The sequence below is a fragment of the Mesoplodon bidens genome, assembly GCF_964165515.1.
Source record: "Mesoplodon bidens genome assembly, chromosome: 2".
In the NCBI taxonomy this organism is placed as follows: Eukaryota; Metazoa; Chordata; class Mammalia; order Artiodactyla; family Ziphiidae; genus Mesoplodon; species Mesoplodon bidens.
This window is the reverse complement of record NC_138177.1, coordinates 161,071,348-161,091,180: the sequence shown is the minus strand read 5'-3', so window position 1 is coordinate 161,091,180 and position 19,833 is coordinate 161,071,348. Positions and strand designations below refer to the sequence as shown.

General features: G+C 39.4%; 2 protein-coding genes across 2 annotated transcripts in view; one reads left to right on the top strand and one right to left on the bottom strand.

Annotated features, from left to right (window-relative positions):
• Positions 1 to 155: 155 nt before the first annotated feature.
• Positions 156 to 17,903, top strand: RBBP4 (RB binding protein 4, chromatin remodeling factor). The gene is made up of 12 exons (XM_081223937.1): positions 156 to 299; positions 857 to 1,004; positions 4,004 to 4,149; positions 10,383 to 10,556; positions 10,902 to 11,017; positions 11,131 to 11,291; positions 11,387 to 11,513; positions 11,950 to 12,027; positions 12,764 to 12,840; positions 13,252 to 13,309; positions 13,399 to 13,509; positions 16,908 to 17,903. The coding sequence occupies exons 1-12, from the start codon at positions 284 to 286 to the stop codon at positions 16,971 to 16,973; spliced, it is 1,278 nt and encodes a 425-aa protein (XP_081080063.1). The 5' UTR covers positions 156 to 283; the 3' UTR covers positions 16,974 to 17,903.
• SYNC (syncoilin, intermediate filament protein) overlaps positions 17,600 to 19,833 on the bottom strand; it is an 18,486-nt gene continuing 16,252 nt past the window's right edge. Inside the window, exon 4 of the mRNA XM_081223929.1 lies at positions 17,600 to 19,254. Within this exon, the coding sequence (XP_081080055.1) occupies positions 19,197 to 19,254 (58 nt within the window). The 3' untranslated portion in view covers positions 17,600 to 19,196. The remainder of the gene's footprint in view (positions 19,255 to 19,833) is intronic.

Below are 19,833 nucleotides of genomic sequence, written 5' to 3'. Positions count from 1 at the left end.
GAAGGAAGTCGGCTCCGGGCCGTGTGGGGGCAGGGGAGGAGCGCGCGCTTCGACCCCGCGGCAAGCGACTCTACGCGTCTGGATAGGCTACGAACGCGGCTTCCCCGCCCACCTCGCCGCTCGGCGCGCTTCGATTGGCCGGTGTTGGCGCGAAGGTGCGCGAGTCGGCCCTCACTCAGGGGCAGCAGGAAACAATAGAGGCCGCGCGCGCAGAGCGAGCGCCCGCAGCCTCCCCGCCCCTCTCGCAAAGCTCAACCCGATCCCCCCGGCTTGCCTGCCCGCCATGGCCGACAAGGAAGGTGAGGGTGCCGGGGCGGCCACAGGAGAGCGGGGGTGCCGGGCTTGCGTAGCGGCCTCGACACGGCCTAACAGTGAGGACAGCCCGGACTCTGCTGAGTGCCGTCCCCGCCATCGCAGGCGTGAGGAAAAATCGCCCCGCGGGGAGGGCTAACGGCGCGCCAGCTCCTCGGGAGCGGAGGCCCGGCGCAGCGGCGGGAGGGTGGCGGTGGGGGCCCCGGCGGGTGTTTGGTCCCTCCCCGCGTTCCCTGTCGGTCTACCTGTCTCTCTCTGGGTCCTCTCTGCAGCGCTCGTTACCCGCAGGGGTCGGTGTTCGGGCCTCCTCGCGGGTTCTGTTCTGCCGACGTCGTCGCCCGAACGGCTAACGGCGTCTGGCCGGGATGACCCCAGCAGTTAGGCCCCGTGAAGCTGGAGAGCGGTGTTGGTGCCTGCGCCTCGGGGAGATTTAGACAAACCTCCATTTCAGAATCGGGATTCTGGAGCCGTGCCGGTAGCTTTGGAAGTGTTTACTCGGTTTCCATTTGTGGTCGCTAACTTAAATTTGTTTTTAATGTTTTAGCAGCCTTTGATGACGCAGTAGAAGAACGTGTGATCAATGAAGAATACAAAATATGGAAAAAGAACACTCCTTTTCTTTACGATTTGGTGATGACCCATGCTCTGGAGTGGCCCAGCCTAACTGCACAGTGGCTTCCTGATGTAACCAGGTGATAGGAATCTTTTGAACGTTATTTTGTTGTGTTCTCGGTGTAGATTTCTCGCATTGATTTTCCCTGTTTTTCTTTTCTCCAGTCACCCGTAGCGGACACGTGATCAGAACCTAGTGGTGACATTTTTTTTCTAGGCCAAAAAAGGCAAAATGTAAAACTACTTTGCAGTTTACCTGATAAGAGAAAACATGTTGTCTTCATTATCTGATATTGAATAGCCATATTATAAGTATAGTTGACCAAACAGTAATGTAAAATTTGTCAGCTTTCAAAAAGTATTATGATGAGTCCAGTTCTTTCAACAAAAGAAATTTGAATCTTACAGTCATTGGTAGTATCTGGTTAATGCAAAGATGAATGTGACATGGTACCTGCCATTCAGAACAACATTTAGAAATTCTATATGTGTACTAAGTAAGTAAATTCCTTCAAAACTCAGGTCTTTAGAAGTCAAGATATTTGCGAATTGTGGTTATTTGGCTAGGTTTCAGCTCAACAAGTTTTATATAAATGTTATTAATAACTTAAGAATGAGCCTGCTACCTTCACATTGGCATTTTTTTTTAAATGGCGACATCTGTCCTAAGTATGTTAATAAGTACTTAGAAATTTAGAGCTGGAAGCTGGTTTATCATGACCAGGAGTTCCCATATTCAGCTGATCATCAGAATTACTTGAGTTCAGGATAAGTGGAGTCATTTCTGTCAGGAGTTCTCAGTTCAAACCACTTAGGAACTTGCGGCAGGATTCTTGAGAATAGTTGAATGGTGATTCCAGATTTACTGTAGCCATGTGCTAAATGATATTGGACCAGAGGATCCCAAATATTGGCCACTCCATACCTACTAAGTCATTCTAGAAAAGCTTTGCATATAATGTGATTAGCTATGTTTGGAAAGCAGTGAATAAGACTAAATAACCCAAGGCTGAAATCTGTGCTATAGTCTTAGTGGCTTTCTACTTTATGAATCTAGGTAAATAAATCTTTCTGCAGTATTACATATTGGTCCAAATATCCTTCCTTTTTTCTTTTTTTTTTTTGGTATTCTGCTCGAATAACAATGTCATTTACTTATTTATTTTTTTAGAATGAGGGGTCCTTTAAGCAACTATCTCTAACGTCTACTGTTTACTGTGTGTTTGTGTTCTTTTTTATTCATATTTTGCACAAAAACAAAAAAACATACAATCGTAGTTCTGTAATATTCTTCTTCCCTCCCTTGCTCTGATTCTTTAACTTTCTAAATGCAGGTATCCCCAACTTTATGTTGACAGCCTTCTTATCTTTCCTCTGTTTTTTCCCATGTAAGATGTAGACACCTATCAAATCTGTGCAGAGGAATTTCTGTTGATTTATCTCCAGACCCAACTTCTGAGCACTACCTGAATTTTCAGCCGTCTTATCTGGAGTATTTTATTGGCCTCCCCAACATGACATATTTCAAACTGAGTATATTTTTTCCATGGAGGTCCCAACCCAACTTTTTCTATTGTTCCCATTTCTCCTTTTCATAGTTGACTTTGGTTTGACATTTCTTAGGTTTTTCCCCCTTTATCCACTTGACAGTCCATTTATAAGCCCTGATCAATTCTTGTGTAGCATCTTTCCCATCTAGACCATGGGTTCTAGAACTTTAACAGGCATCATAATCAGCTGGAGGGATTGTAAAACAGATTTTTTTTTTCAATTGACTGCACCTTGCAGCTTGCGGGATCTTAGTTCCCGGACCAGGGATTGAACCCGGGCCATGGCAGTGAAAGCGCTGAATCCTAACCACTGGACAACCAAGGAGTTCCTTGCAGAACAGATTGTTGAGCACCACAAACCATCCCCCGCCCCCCCCCCCCCGAGTTTCAGATTGAGTAGGTCTATAGTGGATCTCAGAATTTGCATGCTGAAGTTCCCAGGCGATGTTGATGCTATTGTTCCTGATACCACGCTTGAAGAACCTCTGCTTTACACTGTTAAATTAATCCTTCTGAGGTAACTCAAATGATGCTGTGTCCCTTATAAATTTTCCATCGTTCTTTGTTCCTTACAGTAAAGAGTCCAGAATGCCTTAAATTGGCATTCAGTACCCTAGAGTCTGATTTTAATCTGCTTTCTAGCCCTCTCTCTCACTTTGTTTTCCCATATTTCAAAGTCAGATTTGGACTTCAGTTCTAGTTCTATTAGTTGGTAGTTGTGATCTTAGGCAAGTTGCTTAATTTTCCCAAACCGTCTTTAAATTAGAATAGTACTTCAGAGTGTCGTTATGGTGTTTAAATGATATGAGGTATGTGAAATGCTTAACGTGGTGTCTGGCACTTTGTAATCTTCCCCTTTGCTTACTTCTCTTAGAATACTATCTTCCAAAGCCCTTGTTCCTCTCTTCTAGATTATCTCTCATTTTGAGACCTGCTCAGGTAACACTTCTAAGAACGTGTCCTTTATTCCAGAAGTAATCTTTCGTATCTAAATTTCCATGTTCTTGGGTTCTTTTCATGAATTATATGTTGATTTGTGTTTAAAATGTTTGTGTATATGACTGTTTAATTGTCCCTGGTTTTTTGAGGATATGAATCACATCTTAATCATCTTTGTGCTTCAGTAGTATTTGAACAGTTAGTTTACCTGATGTTACTTCCTTTCCCTTTTAATGACGTTAACCTAATGAAGTAACCTAAAGTGGTAGTATACCCACCAATTGGTTTCTTTCCCTCCAACTCCTTGTAAAGGGTGAGTAGCTAATTCGTATTTTATCCCATCAGACTTTTTTCCTCAAAGTAATTGTAAATATTTGGCTAAGTTAAGAAATAATTATGAAATTAAGTGCTCTGTGGTCCTTATACTCAGCTCTATGGATGATACGTGAAAAGTAGGAACTATGGCTCTTAATGACTTCTTCCTCTCAAAACCTGGTTGTAATAGTGCCTTGTGCATACAGGTATGTCACTGACTTTGTAGTCTTTCTTAGTGTACTGATTTGAATACTGACCATATACTGCTATTACAGACCAGAAGGGAAAGATTTCAGTATTCATCGACTTGTCCTGGGGACACACACGTCAGATGAACAAAACCACCTTGTGATAGCCAGTGTGCAGCTCCCTAATGATGATGCTCAGTTTGATGCTTCACACTACGACAGTGAAAAAGGAGGTAAGAATCTTAAAGGTGAAGGAAGGAATGATGTATGGGTTATATTTTTCATATCTCTAAATTATCATAAAGAGTGTGTACAGTTTGATAAAGTAGTCTCTCAAGTTAGGAACAAGATAAGCTTTGGAAAGCCTGATTTTGCAGTATAGATATTAGATGTCAGAAGACATATTTAACACATACTTGGTTCTGTACCTTTTCTGTAAACTTTCTTCAACTAAATTTGGTGGTGGGGAAATTTCTAGAATTGAAAGAAGCAAAAATCCACCATATATTACTGCTATGCATGCTTGCATTCTCAACATGGGAGATACTGCCCCTGCGGGAGTGAAAATTGGTTCTCAGAGGGGTGTGTGTATGAAAACAGTCTTATTCTTTGAACTGTTTAAAGCACAGATATACATAGCATGCATAAACAAATACACAGGAATTTCATCAAGGTATCAGAAAAAATGTCCTACAAGGTTCCTTACAGGGGCAATAATGAAAAAAAAGGTTGAAAAACACTGGCTTAAATTACACTTTCCGGGTTTAAGTGGTAGAAATGACTTAACCATAGCATTTGCTATATAGTATATAAAAATTAAATGAGTGTTTAATTATATCCTATTTTTAGGAGATATCCTAAGGGCTTAACTGTTCATGAAATACTTTTTCCCTTTCAGAAGAGATAGAAATGAGTGGGTTTCCTTTATTGTTGTCCTTGAACTCAAATTATTACTGGGAGGTAGAAGATAGGCTCTCAGTATTGAGATTTGTGCCAAAAATGAATGTTTAATGTTTTTTATCTTAGATTTCTCCTGATTAGCAGAATCCATTCTTTTATCTAAGATATTTTGGGTTCCGGTTACTTACAAGGGTTGTAATGTGCAGTTACTCTTTTGATCATTCCATATTTAGCTTAGGGTAATATAGAATGCAAAATAAGTTCTTAGGATAAAGGTCAGCAAACATGATTTTGTGTCACTGACCCAAGTGTGTGAACTATATAGGATATGGTTACTACAGAGTTATTCTCTAGGTAGGCATCAGTGATTGAGGGGATAAAACACTGAACTTAAGAATCAAGACTGGGACTTCCCTGGCAGTCCAGTGGTTAAGCCTTCGCCTTCCAATGCACGGGGTGCGAGTTTGATCTCTGGTCGGGGAGCTAAGATCCCACATGCCTTGCGGCCAAAAAACCAAAACATAAAACAAACAATATTGTAACAAATTCAATAAAGACTTTAAAAGTGGTCCACATCAAAAAAAAAAGAATCAGAAGATGGGCTTGAGACCCTGTTGGGCTGCTCACTAGCTGTGTGGTTTGAGGATAAATCATTTAGCCTCTCTGAGCCTGTTTCCTTTTTATTAAATAATTTGTCTTTAAATAGGACTTTTGGTTATTTAGACATAAAGCAAATATTCTGATTGGTAATATAATAAATCATCTTTAATAAAGCAGGGAATTCCCTGGTGGTCCAGTGGTTAGGACTCCGTGCTCTCACTGTGGGGGCCCTGGTTGGATCCCTGGTCAGGGAACTACAATTCAGCAAGCCACAGTGCAGCCAAAAAAAAAAAAAATTGAAGCAAATATAAAAAACTGAACCCCCCCTCCCCCTGTAAATCTATCCCTTATGGATCGCTGTTAAATTGATAGTTTTCTGAATGGTTTATCCCATTTATTGGATCACTCATTCAACAAATATATTAAGTACTTACTGTATGCCAGGCAATTTTTCTTGGTACTGGCAATACAGCATAAAATATACTTTCCTGGCCTGGTGTATCTTGGACATCTTTCTGTGTGAGCATATGGAGATGTGCCTCCTTTTTGATGGCTGTATACTATACTATAATTAACCATCCCTCAATTAACATTTAAGTGGTTTCCAATCTTTTGGCTTCAAAAACAGTTCTTGTACATGTATCTTGCATAGTTTTGCTGTAGAATGATTAACTAAGTGGAATGCTAATCAAATGGCAAGAACATTTTCAATTATAATTGGTACTGCTAAGTTGCCCTCCAAAGAAAGATTCACAATTTCACCAATAGCAGATGTACTGATGTCTGTTTCTGCATGCCTTTGCCAACATTGAATGTAATACTACACTCTTATTTTACTTTGCTTTTTTTTTTTTTTCCTTTAATGGCTGCACCACGCTGCTTGCAGGATCTTAGTTCCCTGACCAGGGATCAAACCCGTGTCCTCAGCAGTGAAAGCACGGAGTCCTAACCACTGGACTGCCAGAGAATTCCCTACTTTGCTTTTTAAGTTATTCGTGATGTTGGACCTATTTTAAAATATTTTTCTTTTGTCTGTCTCTCTTGAGCTGCTTATTTATGTTTTTTGCTCATTTTTTCTTTTGAGTTATCTCTATATATAAGGTAAGTTATCCCTAACTAATAGGTTATAGGTAATTTTTTCCCTCTTTATTTTATAATTTTGAGTCCTGTTTTGTTTAGAAGCTGTGAATTTTAAATTATCCAGCTTTCCTCTTGTGTCCTTCAGATTTTGTCATTCATTGAAAGGCCTTCATTCCAAGATTTTAAAATAGTTAGCTGTTGTTTTCTGGTACTTTTATGTTTTGACCATTAAAACTTTAATCTTTCTTGTATTTGTTTTGGTTTTAGGGATGAAATAGGAATCCGAGCTTTTTTCTAAGTGGTTAGCAATTTTTTTTTAATGCCATTTGATGACTAATCCATTTTCTTCACTGTTTTTGTTGTTTTAAGTAGAGTTGATTTACAATATTGTGTTAGTTTCAGGTGTTCAGCATAGTGATTTCATTGGGTTTGGGGGGGTTCGGGTTTTTTTATATTCCATTATAGGTTACTACAAGATATTGAGAATACAATAAATCCTTGTTGCTTATCTATTTTATGTATAGTAGTTTGTATCTGTTAATCCCATACTCCTAGTTTATCCCCCATCCCCTCCCCTTTGGTAACCATCAGTTTGTTTTCTATGTCTGTGAGTCTGTTTCTGTTTTGTATATAGATTCATTTGTATTCTTCTTTAGATTCCTCATATAAGTCTTCCCTGGTTTTTGAAATGGCATCTTTTAACATACACTTCAGTCTTTTTCTGGTAACTGAGCTTTTTGAGTGGCATCAAACCAATTTACTTTTATGTTCTGATGATACCTTTATCCCCCTTACTAATACTTAATAATAGAGGAACTATGAAAAATACCAGTAATATGAATGATATATTTGTATGACTGTATTTCGCCCTATTTAATCCTCACAAGGATTGTTTTGTAACTTGCCCTAAGGTTACATAGCATATCAGCTCCCATTCCTTCCTTTTCTCTTCCTTTTAACTCTCCTTCGTTCTTCAGATCACCCTCGGATGACTGAACAAGCTTGGTGCTTGAAAGCGGGGCAGGTGCTCTCCATGTGATCTCAACAGTGGTGGAAGTAGATACATACTAATGTCTCTTAAAGCTTCTTGGGTCATTGTTAGATAGATAGCTTCCTAGTCCCTCCTTGCTCTCAGATGAAATCTCCTGGACTCTCAGATTGAACTATTGTAATTGATTACCATCTACTTGACCCCATTTGGTTTGAGGTACTTGGTGGCAGACAGCTTCAAAAGATCATTAAACTTTCAAAGAGAAAGAACTAAAAACTGGCTTAGGCTTGTTTTGACATTAAAAAGAATGTGTGTGTTTATATTAGATTCAGCCTGGCTATGGTCACATTTTAAGCCTGAAAATAGATTAGGTTTAAAAGTTTACTTCAGACTCCGTTACCAGGATCTTCAAATATCAACAGATTTATTTTTAGCAACTTATTTGGGGAATGGGTTGGGGGGGGGCATTTGTTTTTAAGTAATCTTTAGTCTTTTGCCTCAATATATAATAAACTATTACTAAATCATGATGAAATAATGGAATATTTGACTTAAGATGTTACAACTTATTCTTCTTAGTTTCAAAATGTTTATGGACTCAAAAAAATGGCATGGTGGTAGAAATTAGAATGCCGGTTATCTAGTTTGTCAGGCAGCATTGGTTGGGAGGGACACAGTGGTGCCTTGCGGGAGGATGAGAGAGGGCTGGAGATGTTCCATATTTTTATCTGTGTGGTAGTTCCCCTGATATACGCCTATGTAAAAATTCATCAGGCTAGACACTGTTACTATATTGTTATGTCTCAGTCTTTTTAAATAGTATTTTATATGGAGAGAAGCAAACAAAATAGCAATATAGTTAGACCTTGATAGTCATTCAATTTATTGTACATTGCTACCTCAGTCTTTCTTTCCTACATCAGATTTGGCCTTTTGCGTATCACCTTCAACTTGGGGAATCTCTGTTTGTTAAATAGATAAATCCTCATCTTCATAAATCTCAACTGTGAATCCTCTAAGCTGATTTCTTATTACTGTACTTCAGCTACAGTTGGGGGGGCCCTCTGATTAGTAGTATATAGCTGATACTGAAATAACCCACATTATATGGTAATTACCCCTTGCTCTGTGGGCTCTATGCCAGCTATTGCTCTTTCCTTGTTGGTATCTCTTTTCTGGCAATTATTCTTTTCTGTCATAGTCATCTATAATTGTGTGCTTATCTTATCTCCCTGTGTTTGGACTAAAAGTTTTTTGAGATCACATATCCTAATCGTGCCTTCTTTTTTTACAATGTAGATGCTTGTGGTCTAGAATTCTAGGGGAAAAATTGTTCAATGTGTTTGGTTTTTTTTTCTCTTTTAGAGTCTATTTTGAACTGTTTCTAGTTTTTTAGCTTGTTTAAACCACTGCTTTTCAACTTATAAAGTTATTTTGAGGTTGAAAGTTATCTGCTAATTATATTACCCAACTATGTCTCTGCTTTTTGAAAAGATTTTTGTCCTTCAGAGTGTCATTTTCATCTACAAGTTACTCGTGATAACTTTGTTTTATGGGTAAGGTATTTGAGGTTCAGAGAAACTGAAGGCCTTCACCAAAATCACCAAGGTAGTAAGTGGCAGAGTCAGTTATGCCATGGCCTGACTCTTACTCAGGTACCTTATCATGCTGCCTTCTGTAATTCTTGGCTACTTATTAACTACCTTTGTTTAAATATTGCTTTGTCAAGATTTACATAATCACAAATTATATTGTGATACATTTTATAATGGTACTTGGGAGAATTCTGTAAGTGCATACAGTAGTCAAATATGAATAAAAAATGTTTTTGTCTAGTCCTTGCCTACCTGGTTTATTTCAACCAAGGACTCTGGTTGGCAAGTGTAAGTGGGAGGTCAGGAAAGTGGAACCAGCTGTTGTGGCTCTGTTTTTCTTCACTGGTGTGAGGAAAGATGTGACGGTATTTCAGAAAGATCATCCCAAACTAGAGTTTCAAATAAATAGTAAAAGGGACTCTTTATTACCTAGCACACTGTGTACTTGATATTCATTAAAACAGTAACTTAGATTTTATTTATTGAGCACATTGTTTTTGATAGTTTAAGTGAGGCTTGAAAGCCACTTAGTGAGAATTTTTGAAGTGGAGTCAACAGTGTTCCTTACTTTTAGATAGTAATGTAATACTTATTAGGTATATTATTACCTAAATCATTGTAGGTGTAGCTGAAAGAGTACCAGGCTAGGGATCAGAAAAATAGGGATTCCGTTTAGGTTCTGCCATAGTCAAGTCACCATAAACAAATTAATGTAGGTCCTCTGAGCTTCTCCTTTCTTGTGTAAAATTTTTATTTTTAAAATTTTTTTATTTTTGATTTTTGGCTGCGTTAGGTCTTTGTTGCTGTGCGCGGGCTTTCTCTAGTTGCGGCGAGCGGGGGCTACTCTTCGTTGCAGAGCGTGGGCTTTTCACTGCAGTGGCTTCTCTTGTTGCGGAGCATGGGCTCTAGGCTCACGGGCTCTAGGCTCGCGGGCTCTAGAGCGCAGGCTCAGTAGTTGTGGCGCACAGGCTTAGTTGCTCCGCGGCATGTGGGATCTTCCCGGCCCAGGGCTCGAACCCGTGTCCCCTGCATTGGCACGCGGATTCTTAACCACTGTGCCACCAAGGAAGCCCTCGTGTAAAATTTTTGGAGATAATAACTCTTCCCTACACTGTAGGGTTATGGTAAGAATCAAATGAAATAAGGAATGTGAATGCACTTTATACTGCTAACAAATGTTTAGATCGCTTCTAGTATTACACCAGTTCATTGATTAAAAGCCTTGCCTGTGTCATACTTTGAGTGACATAGAGTAGCTCTTGCTTTGTCCTCATTTGCAATTAATTTATCGTATTTACAGAATTTGGAGGTTTTGGCTCAGTTAGTGGAAAAATTGAAATAGAAATCAAGATCAACCATGAAGGAGAAGTAAACAGGGCACGGTATATGCCCCAGAACCCTTGCATCATTGCCACAAAGACTCCATCCAGTGATGTTCTTGTTTTTGACTATACGAAACATCCTTCTAAACCAGGTACTTGCCCTCTTCGATTCAAATACAAATGATGAGTCACTGTGGGGCTACATTGCTTCTCTCAATTTTAATTGCCTGTTATTCTTTGTATAACTTAACATCTTGTATTTATATTGATATGTGTGGGTACTCTTCCTTCATCCTTCTTCCCTACGTGGGAAAAAAAAGTGCTTTTTTACATAGGATAGAATGTGCAGCTCTTAAGCATTATCTATTTGGTCATAATGGGTCTGTATGTCTCATAAAAAGTAAGAGCTTTAGACCTCTTGATAAAAATTCCATTATACTTAGTAGATCCAAAGAGGAAGTGGACTGGATAGTCTTGATGTGTCTGTTACTTTGTAGACCCTTCTGGAGAGTGCAACCCAGACTTGCGTCTCCGTGGACATCAGAAGGAAGGCTACGGGCTTTCTTGGAACCCAAATCTCAGTGGGCACTTACTTAGTGCTTCAGATGACCATGTGCGTATCCTTTCCATTTTGAAGCAAATCTGTGCTAGTTATATCAGTTTTTTTCCTCGGGGGTGTGTCGGGAAGTGAGACCCTTTTATTTAATAGTAAATTTTTCATTTAAGACTATCTGCCTATGGGACATCAGTGCTGTTCCAAAGGAAGGAAAAGTTGTGGATGCGAAGACCATCTTTACAGGGCATACAGCAGTAGTAGAAGACGTCTCCTGGCATCTGCTCCATGAGTCTCTGTTTGGGTCAGTTGCTGATGATCAGAAACTTATGATGTGAGTAGAATCCATTTTTTTCTCAATATATTATCTAAGTTTTATATTTAGTTACCCATTTCAAGCTTTTTTCCTGTTTTTTTCTTGTACTAAAGCTGGGATACTCGTTCAAACAATACTTCCAAACCAAGCCACTCGGTTGATGCTCACACTGCTGAAGTGAACTGCCTTTCTTTCAATCCTTATAGTGAGTTCATTCTTGCCACAGGATCAGCTGACAAGGTCAGTGTGATTTATTCTACAAGAAAACATAGGGTGGATTTCTCTGGCTTCTTTTGTTGTTAATATTTATTTGGCTGTGTTGGGTCTTAGTTGTGGCATGCAGAATCTTTCGTTGTGGTGCGTGGGCTTCTCTCTAGTTGTGGCGTGCGGGTTTTCTCTTCTCTAGTTGTGGTGCATGGCTCTCTAGTTGAGGCGTGCGAGCTCAGTAGTTGTGCTGCGCGGGCCTACTTGCCCTGCGGCCTGTGGGATCTTAGTTCCCCGACTGGGGAATCAAACCCGTGTCCCCTGCATTGGAAGGCGGATTCTTTACCACTGGACCACCAGGGAAGTCCCTCTCTGGCTTCTTTTGAATGCACAGAGATCTTTTAGTTATGGATTTTCTTTTTCTCAGTAAAAAAATTTTATTGATTGTACTTGCTTTCCTTTTTGTATGTAGACTGTTGCCTTGTGGGATCTGAGAAATCTGAAACTTAAGTTGCATTCCTTTGAATCACATAAGGATGAAATATTCCAGGTGAGAGAAACTAATGCTCCTTCCCCCCACCCACCCCACCCCAAAGGAAACCTGAGTGTGGGAGTGGGCACACTTGTGCCTTATCCCATTGCTATAAGTAATAAAAATCATCTTTATGCCTATGCTGATCTCTGTATGAATTGGGATTGTTTTCCCTCCATTATTTCTATACTTAAGCTGATCATTTGTCACCTACACTCTTGAGGTATTAAACTTAGTGCCTGATTATTTTATCAGCCTTGTTCCTGACGCTTGTCTCTTCCCTTATTTCCACTCCTTTATCCTTTATAATTTGCTGTATCTGTTAATTTCACAGTTCATTCGTAAAGTACTGACCATGTTTTCTGCCTCATCCGTTTAATTAAGCTCCATATGCAAAGCCCTCTGACTCAGTTCAAGAAATAATTGTTACATTATGTTGGAAGCTTAATGCAAGGGCACTGTGAGGAGTACATTATAGTCTTTGCAGTCAGTCCTATGTGTAATACTGAATTCATTATAAGTACTTGGGTAAATAATTACTTTGTGTGTGATCTGTACTTTAGTTCTTAGGTCAGCACTGTATGACATTTGGCTAGAAGCTGGAATTAGACTATAAGAATAAATGAGATCTTCAAGAATATGAAATAGAACAAAAGCTGATATCCTGGGTCTAGTAATGGGTTAAATTGTTAAATATAATGTTAGATTTTTTTCCCCTCAATTTTCTAATTGATGGCTTTTTTCTTATGTATAGGTTCAGTGGTCACCTCACAATGAGACTATTTTGGCTTCCAGTGGTACTGATCGCAGGCTGAATGTCTGGGATTTAAGGTAAGTCTTGTTAATTATTACTCTTTGTGGAGTTATTTTCTTACACTTTCCAGAATTACTCAAGGTAAATCTGTTTTAACTTTATTTATTTTTGGCTGCATTGGGTCTTCATTGCTGCACACGGGCTTCCTCTAGTTGTGGCGAGTGGGGGCTACTCTTCGTTGTGGTGCGCGGGCTTCTCATTGCGGTGGCTTCTCTTGTTGCGGAGCACGGGCTCTAGGCATGCGGGCTTCAGTAGTTGTGGCACATGCACTCAGTAGTTGTGGCTCGCAGGCTTAGTTGCTCCGTGGCATGTGGGATCTTCCTAGACCAGGGATTGAACCTGTGTCCCCTGCATTGGCAGGCGGATTCTTAACCACTGCGCCACCAGGGAAGTCCCTGTTTTAACTTCTAAAAATCTTTTTGTGCTAGTAAAATTGGAGAGGAACAGTCCCCAGAAGATGCAGAAGATGGGCCACCAGAGTTGTTGGTATGTTACAGATATTGAGCAGAACAGAAATAGCTTGTGATTTATTGTCCTCTGTCTGCTTTTCATCTCTGTTTTCCTTCCTCTTCCAGTTTATTCATGGTGGTCACACTGCCAAGATATCTGATTTCTCCTGGAATCCCAATGAACCTTGGGTGATTTGTTCTGTATCAGAAGACAATATCATGCAAGTTTGGCAAATGGTAAGTGTTTCTTTATTTGGGCGAGTTTAGATAAATGAGACCTAGTATCACTTCATATTTATATACTTCATCAGTACAACTGGCAACTCTGTTCAGTTTACTCCCGAGTGTGACTTGCCTGCACATTATCATTTTCAGCTGCCTGCCCTTTAACTTTATCAAGTTGTCTCACTGGTATCTCGAACTCAACTAAACAAAACTGATCTTTTCTTTTCTCCTTCCTTTCCTTACTCCCCTTACCTCCTGACTTTTTGTTTTCTATATGGCTTCAATGTCTCCCCAGCTCACTAGATTTGAAAACTCAGGTCTTCCTCTAGGTGCGGTCTATTCACCTCTAGGTGCGGTTCACTTATCAGATTTTATATTGTTGATCTCTACAATGTTGATCTCTATAGTGTTTCTCCTGTCTTTACTCATCTTACAAACAGATATAACCAACTTTCCTGTTTCTATTCCACACCTAGTTTTTTGGTCAGGTTCTCATTACTACTTGCTGGGCTATTGCAGTAACCTCCTAATTGTTGGCTTGCCTCCTGTTTTTCCCTCTTTGCTAGCAGTCGAATCTTTAGGAATGATCATTCCCTTGAAATTACTTATGAACATGCCTAGCACAGTTCCTACTGTAATGTCACAGCATCAAAAAGTACCATTTCTTCATGAAACTTACCTAGATGTCAAAAACATTCCCTGCCTTTATACCCCAATTGAAGGTGGTCACCCTTCTTTGAATTCTCAGAGCACTTGAAATTTAATAAAAGCAACTGTAATGTCTGATATATAGCAGTACAAGAAACAGTTGCTTTCTGGAGATGGATGGTGGTGATAGCTGCACACAGTGTGAATGGACTTAATGCCACTGAACTGTACAGTTAAAAATGGTTATGATGGTAAATTTTGTTATGTGTCTTTTACCACAATTTACAAAACAACTGCATGACTTTTAAGTGACAGTAGCCTAATAAATGAAAATAATTCAAAAGAAACTTTTGGTGTCTCAGAGTAGATCTAGAGCCAGGAAGAAGCTCCAGAGGTGAGTTTTTGGCTCAACATGAGGAAAAAAATTTTTGATATTCAGAACTTTCTTATGGAATAGCCCTATTAATCAAAAATAAAGAAATCAAATGGGAGCATTTGTGGCCTATGAGATTAACGCATTATATACTGCATTGATACTTTGGAATATTATGTATCAGAATGAAATATACTTAGTTTTATAAGCTATTCATGATATGCTAATAAGTAGGGAAAAAGCAAATTATAGAACAGCATGATAGAATCCCTCTTATTAAAATTTGGATATCTAGTCTTATGTTTAATTACATGTAACTATTTAATAGAAGGCTATTTGCCAAAATGTGGTTGGTATGTTTAGAGAATTCTTGTTTTCTTCTTTATACCTTTCTGGATTATAATTTTTTATAATAAGGATTTGCTTCATGTATTAACAGAAAATCCACTTTATCCTTTTCCTTGTAACACACCCACACAAAATTAATATAAAAAATTAGAGTTCTAGGGCTTCCCTGGTGGCGCAGTGGTTGAGAGTCCGCCTGCCGATGCAGGGGACACGGGTTCGTGCCCCGGTCCGGGAAGATCCCACATGCCGCGGAGCGGCTGAGCCCGTGAGCCATGGCTGCCAGGCCTGTGCGTCCGGAGCCTGTGCTCCGCAACGGGAGAGGCCACAACAGTGAGAGGCCCGCGTATCGCAAAAAAAAAAAAAAAAAAAAAATTAGAGTTCTAATAAGAAAGTGAAATGGGCTGCCTCAGATAGCCTATCAATGAAAGGTATTTTAGTGGTTGTCATGGGAATGTTGTAGGAGATTAAGCTATATCACCTTCAAGGCCATCACCTCCAGTCCAGGTTGTTACTTTACTCTGTTTTTTGGGGGGGTGTTTGTTTTGTTTTTTTTTAAAGAATTACTGTGATATAATAAGTAGTAAGCATTTGGTCTTCGTCCAGGTTCCTGGCACAGAGTTCCTAAAACCCTTGGGATTTCCTGAGTGGTAGGAGTCTCTATTGCTATTTATAAGTAGCTGCTTTTGGCCACACCTGAGTTTAGGCTAAGGAGGTAACTTAAGGGGGCCCCTATAAAAACTCTTGGGAAAGCTCCATAAAAAGCTTTTGACTTCATGAGCTTCTGGGTTGGTGAATATATCAATGCCACCAGAAAGGGTATGGAAGCTCTGTGCTCCATCCCCACCTTGCCCTGTGCATCTCTTCCATTTGGCCATTCCTGAGTTATAGTCTTTATAATAAACCAGTAAAGTGCTTTCCTGAGTTCTGTGAATCATTCCAGCAAATCATCAAACCTGGTGTAGGGGGAGGGACTGTGAGAAAATTTATAGCCAAGTTGGGCAGGAGTACTCGGGTAGCCTGGGCACTCAGGGCTTGACACTGGCCTCTGCTGAAGTGAGGGTAGTCTTGTGGGTTGAGCCCTTGGTCTCAGTGCTACCTCCAGGTGGTCAGCATCAGGATTGAACTGAGTTGTTGGACACCCCATTGGTGTCGGGGAGAAGATACCACACTTTTGTTGTCAGACTACTCACATAATTGTATACATTGTTTGTCCCTGTAGTCAGATTGTAAGCTAAGACTATCCCATCCTCTGTAGTACCTACCCTAGTGATACTAAGTGCATAGTAGATACTAAGAACAGTAAATTTTGCCCAAGTGAAAGTGGTTTCTGTGTTTAAGATGCTCTTGGATATGGGTATTTCATCAAGTCGTACAAGTAGAGTTTATTTTATGCAAGAACAGTTTCTCTTTTTAAAATATTTATAAATTGAGATTTGGAACATGGTTTTTGTAGTACAGTCACAGAACTGTGCAACCATCACTACAGTTACCGCACACCCAGTAGCCATCCCTCCCATTTGCCTCCAGTCCACCCAGTACTAGGCAGCCATTAATCTACTTTCTCTATGAATTTGCCTATTCTGCAAATTTAATATAAGTGAAATCATACAATATGTGACTGACTTTTTTTATTGCCAAATAATACTCCATTGTATGGATATATCATTTTATTTGTCCATTCATCAGTTGATGGACAATTGTGTTGTTTTTACTTTTTGACTATTACGAATAATGTCTGATTAAAAGACTCAAGATTGATTATCAAGACAAATGGTAACCATACTTCAGTTTTTAGGGACTATCCTAATCCAGGGGGGTTGGCCTGTGGCCAGCTGCCTGTTTTATTTGGCATGCGACTATACTTATCCATTTGCAGGTTGTCTGTGGCTGCTTTCATCCAACAACTGCAGAGTTGAATAGTTAAAACAGACTATATGCCCCACAGTCTGTCTCCCTGGCCTCGTCTATTTGAAACTTTAACTTCAGGAAGTAACTTTCATGTTTACTCAATATCCTTCTCTTTTTTTCTTGTTTTTGGCAGGCAGAGAACATTTATAATGATGAAGACCCTGAAGGAAGCGTGGATCCAGAAGGACAAGGATCCTAGAGAATGTCTGCACTTGTTGTGATTTTAGACTCCCCTTTTCTTCCTCTCAACCCCGAGATTGATTTAACACTGGTTTTGAGACACAGACTTTGGTTATCCCTCTGTAAGTTCTATCAACAATGTTATTAGTCCAAACAGAAGGTGTTTTCTAAATATTAACTGGGGGCTTCTTGATTCAGCAAAGCCACAGACTTATATTTAAATTTTCTTCAGGAATTTTCTAGTAACAGAGGTCTAAAGTAGCCACAAAAAGGGGAATATTGTGTGTGGTTATTTTTCTTCTTATGCTATATCCCCAAGTTTTTCTGACTCATTTAAGTAAATGCTAGAGTGAGTAAGAAATAGAGCCAAGTGAGGTAGGTGTCTGAGCCATGAAGTATAAATACTACAAGATGTCGTTTTTATTCAGGAAATAGGGGAGATTCAAGTCATATAAATTCCTGCTCTAAAATCTTCACACCAAACTTGCCAGGATACACATTTTCTTACATAGACCAGTCTCCTCTCAGTTTCTTCAGTTAAGTCAAAACAATGTGTTCCTCTTTCCCCATATATTTTTGCTTGTTAGTGTATTTCTTGAGCTGTTTTCATATTATTTCTTTCCTTTCTGTGAAATGGTTTTTAAAAAAAAAAAAAAAAAAACTTGGGACCACCAAGTTGTAAAGATGTATGTTTTTACCTGACAGTTATACCACAGGTAGACTGTCCAGTTAAATTGAGAAGAGCGAATCAATAGCTTGTATTTGTTTTTAAAATTAAATTAATCCTGGATAAGAGTTGCTTTTTTTTTTTTTAAGGAGTTAGTCCTTGACCACTAGTTTGATACCATCTCTATTTTGGGTGACCTGTTTCACCAGCAGGCCTGTTACTCTCCATGACTAACTGTGTAAGTGCTTATAATGGAATAAATTGCTTTTCTACATAACCCCACGCTGATGGGTTTTATTTAATATATAATATCCATCAAACACCAGTCTCTGGCTTCTAGAAGAGTTGTTCAGATGACAGTTATTTTCTATGGTCTTTGACTACCAAAAGCAGAATTAAATATAATAGACCCAGAGGTATAGCAAAGAGCTTTACTCCTTCCCAGGGAAAGTGAAAGACACAAAATACTGAATCAGAGGTGCACAGATTAGTCTTTGATAAAATAACATCTTTTTGAAGTCTAGAGAACTACATGAACTTTCAAGAATGTCAGAGGCAGTGTGGCAGAGAGAATTTAAGGCAAAATTTAAATTTGGAAAAGGTGTTTGACCTTTTCTCATAGAGAGGTTGAATCTCCCCAGTATTTTTTTCACTGGGGCCTGTACTTAGAGGTTAGAAAAATAGGCTCTTGAAAGCCAAGTGCCATAACCAGGTAAAATGCCCGGTTCTTCAATCACCCAATTTTAACTGAGTAGGTCACTCTGACCCAGAATCATTTTCATGAGGTGAAAAATCAAAATCATCTTTGGGGAAATCTGGATTGGTTCTTTTTTCTAAGTCAGTAGTTCTTTTAGAGTATAGTGAAAATTACCATGACAAGAGTAAATCTACATGAATCAGCACAGACTTAAAGAAAAGTAAACTTTGTAAAGGGATTCAATTAAAGTCTAACATTCATGGCACAAAAGAATTCAAATTGTAAACCCATGTACAGTTGACCCTTGAACAACGTGAGTTTGAACTGCACAGGTCCACTTATAACATACTTTTCAATAGTAAATACCACAGTACTATACCTGCAGTGGTTGGTTGAGTCCGTGGATGTGGAGGAACCTCGGATACCGAGGGCCAACTAAGTTATATGCAGATTGACCCCCACGTTGTTCGGGGGTCAACTTGAATATAAGGAAAATCGTCTGCCTTTTTGACTCCACCTGTGTTCCTGAAAAACTTTCTGCTTTGGGTCAACAGAAAGCAAGATACATTCTTCACAATACAGCAAGGTGTGTCCATACATTCATCCTTTACTTTGTGTGTGTGGAGGGTTGCTGATGGGTGACAGGAGACTTATTTTTCCATTCCTCAGTGCATTGAAATCAGTACCAGCAGCCTATGAAATAGAATCCAGCTAAGAGTTGACTGATAGTATTCTGCCTTCAGCCAGCCCTAGAATCTTTTTAAACAGGTCAGCCAAAGTATTTGTAACTTTCCCAGAGTGAACTGCTTGCCAAATCCCTGGCACTCCCTTCTCTGTTTAGAAAAAAGTATGTCCAAAGGGTACTTAGTGATCCTTTGCTAAGAAGTTTTTGTTGTTTCTTGGTTACAGATTCGGCCATATGTTTCTAAACAGCCCCTGTAAGGTTGAGAGAAAAAATGATAAGTTTAAACTTTTTGCAACTTGAAATAATACAGTATAAAGTTTTTGTGGGGGTTTTTTGTTTTTTTTTTTGCGGGGGTCGGGGGCTGCATGGCTTGCAGGCTCTTAGTTCCTTGACCAGGGATTGAACCCATGCCCACAGCAGTGAAAGCACTGAGTCCTAACCACTGGACCACAAGGGAATTCCCAGTATAAAGTTTTTAATAATTTCTGAAGCTTAGTGAAGGCCATATTGAGGAGAGATTGCTACAGTGTGTTTTGCATCTGACTTTGGGAGGGGCTAGCTAAAAATTTTTTCTGCCCACGTTAACTTTACACACAGGTATTACAAGGCCTGAAATTCTGTAATTTCGATTCTTTGGATTAGTCATTGTCTTTTCCATGTTGTACTTTTCATCTGATCCACACAAAGGTGTTTAGCAGATCATTTTCTTCAATTACAAGGTTCTAGTAATCTCCCAAACAATGGGCGTAGTCAGTTATGCCTGGATGAAACATGGTAAAAGAAGATCCTAGTATGGGAGTTCCCTGGTGGTCTAGTGGTTAGGATTCATC

What these genes read in the sequence shown, in the direction of transcription:
- RBBP4 (XM_081223937.1), top strand. An exon ending in GAAACATCCTTCTAAACCAG is followed by an intron (nt 10,557 to 10,901) that starts GTACTTGCCCTC and finishes GTTACTTTGTAG; the next exon opens with ACCCTTCTGGAGAGTGCAAC. An exon ending in CCACAGGATCAGCTGACAAG is followed by an intron (nt 11,514 to 11,949) that starts GTCAGTGTGATT and finishes TTTTGTATGTAG; the next exon opens with ACTGTTGCCTTGTGGGATCT.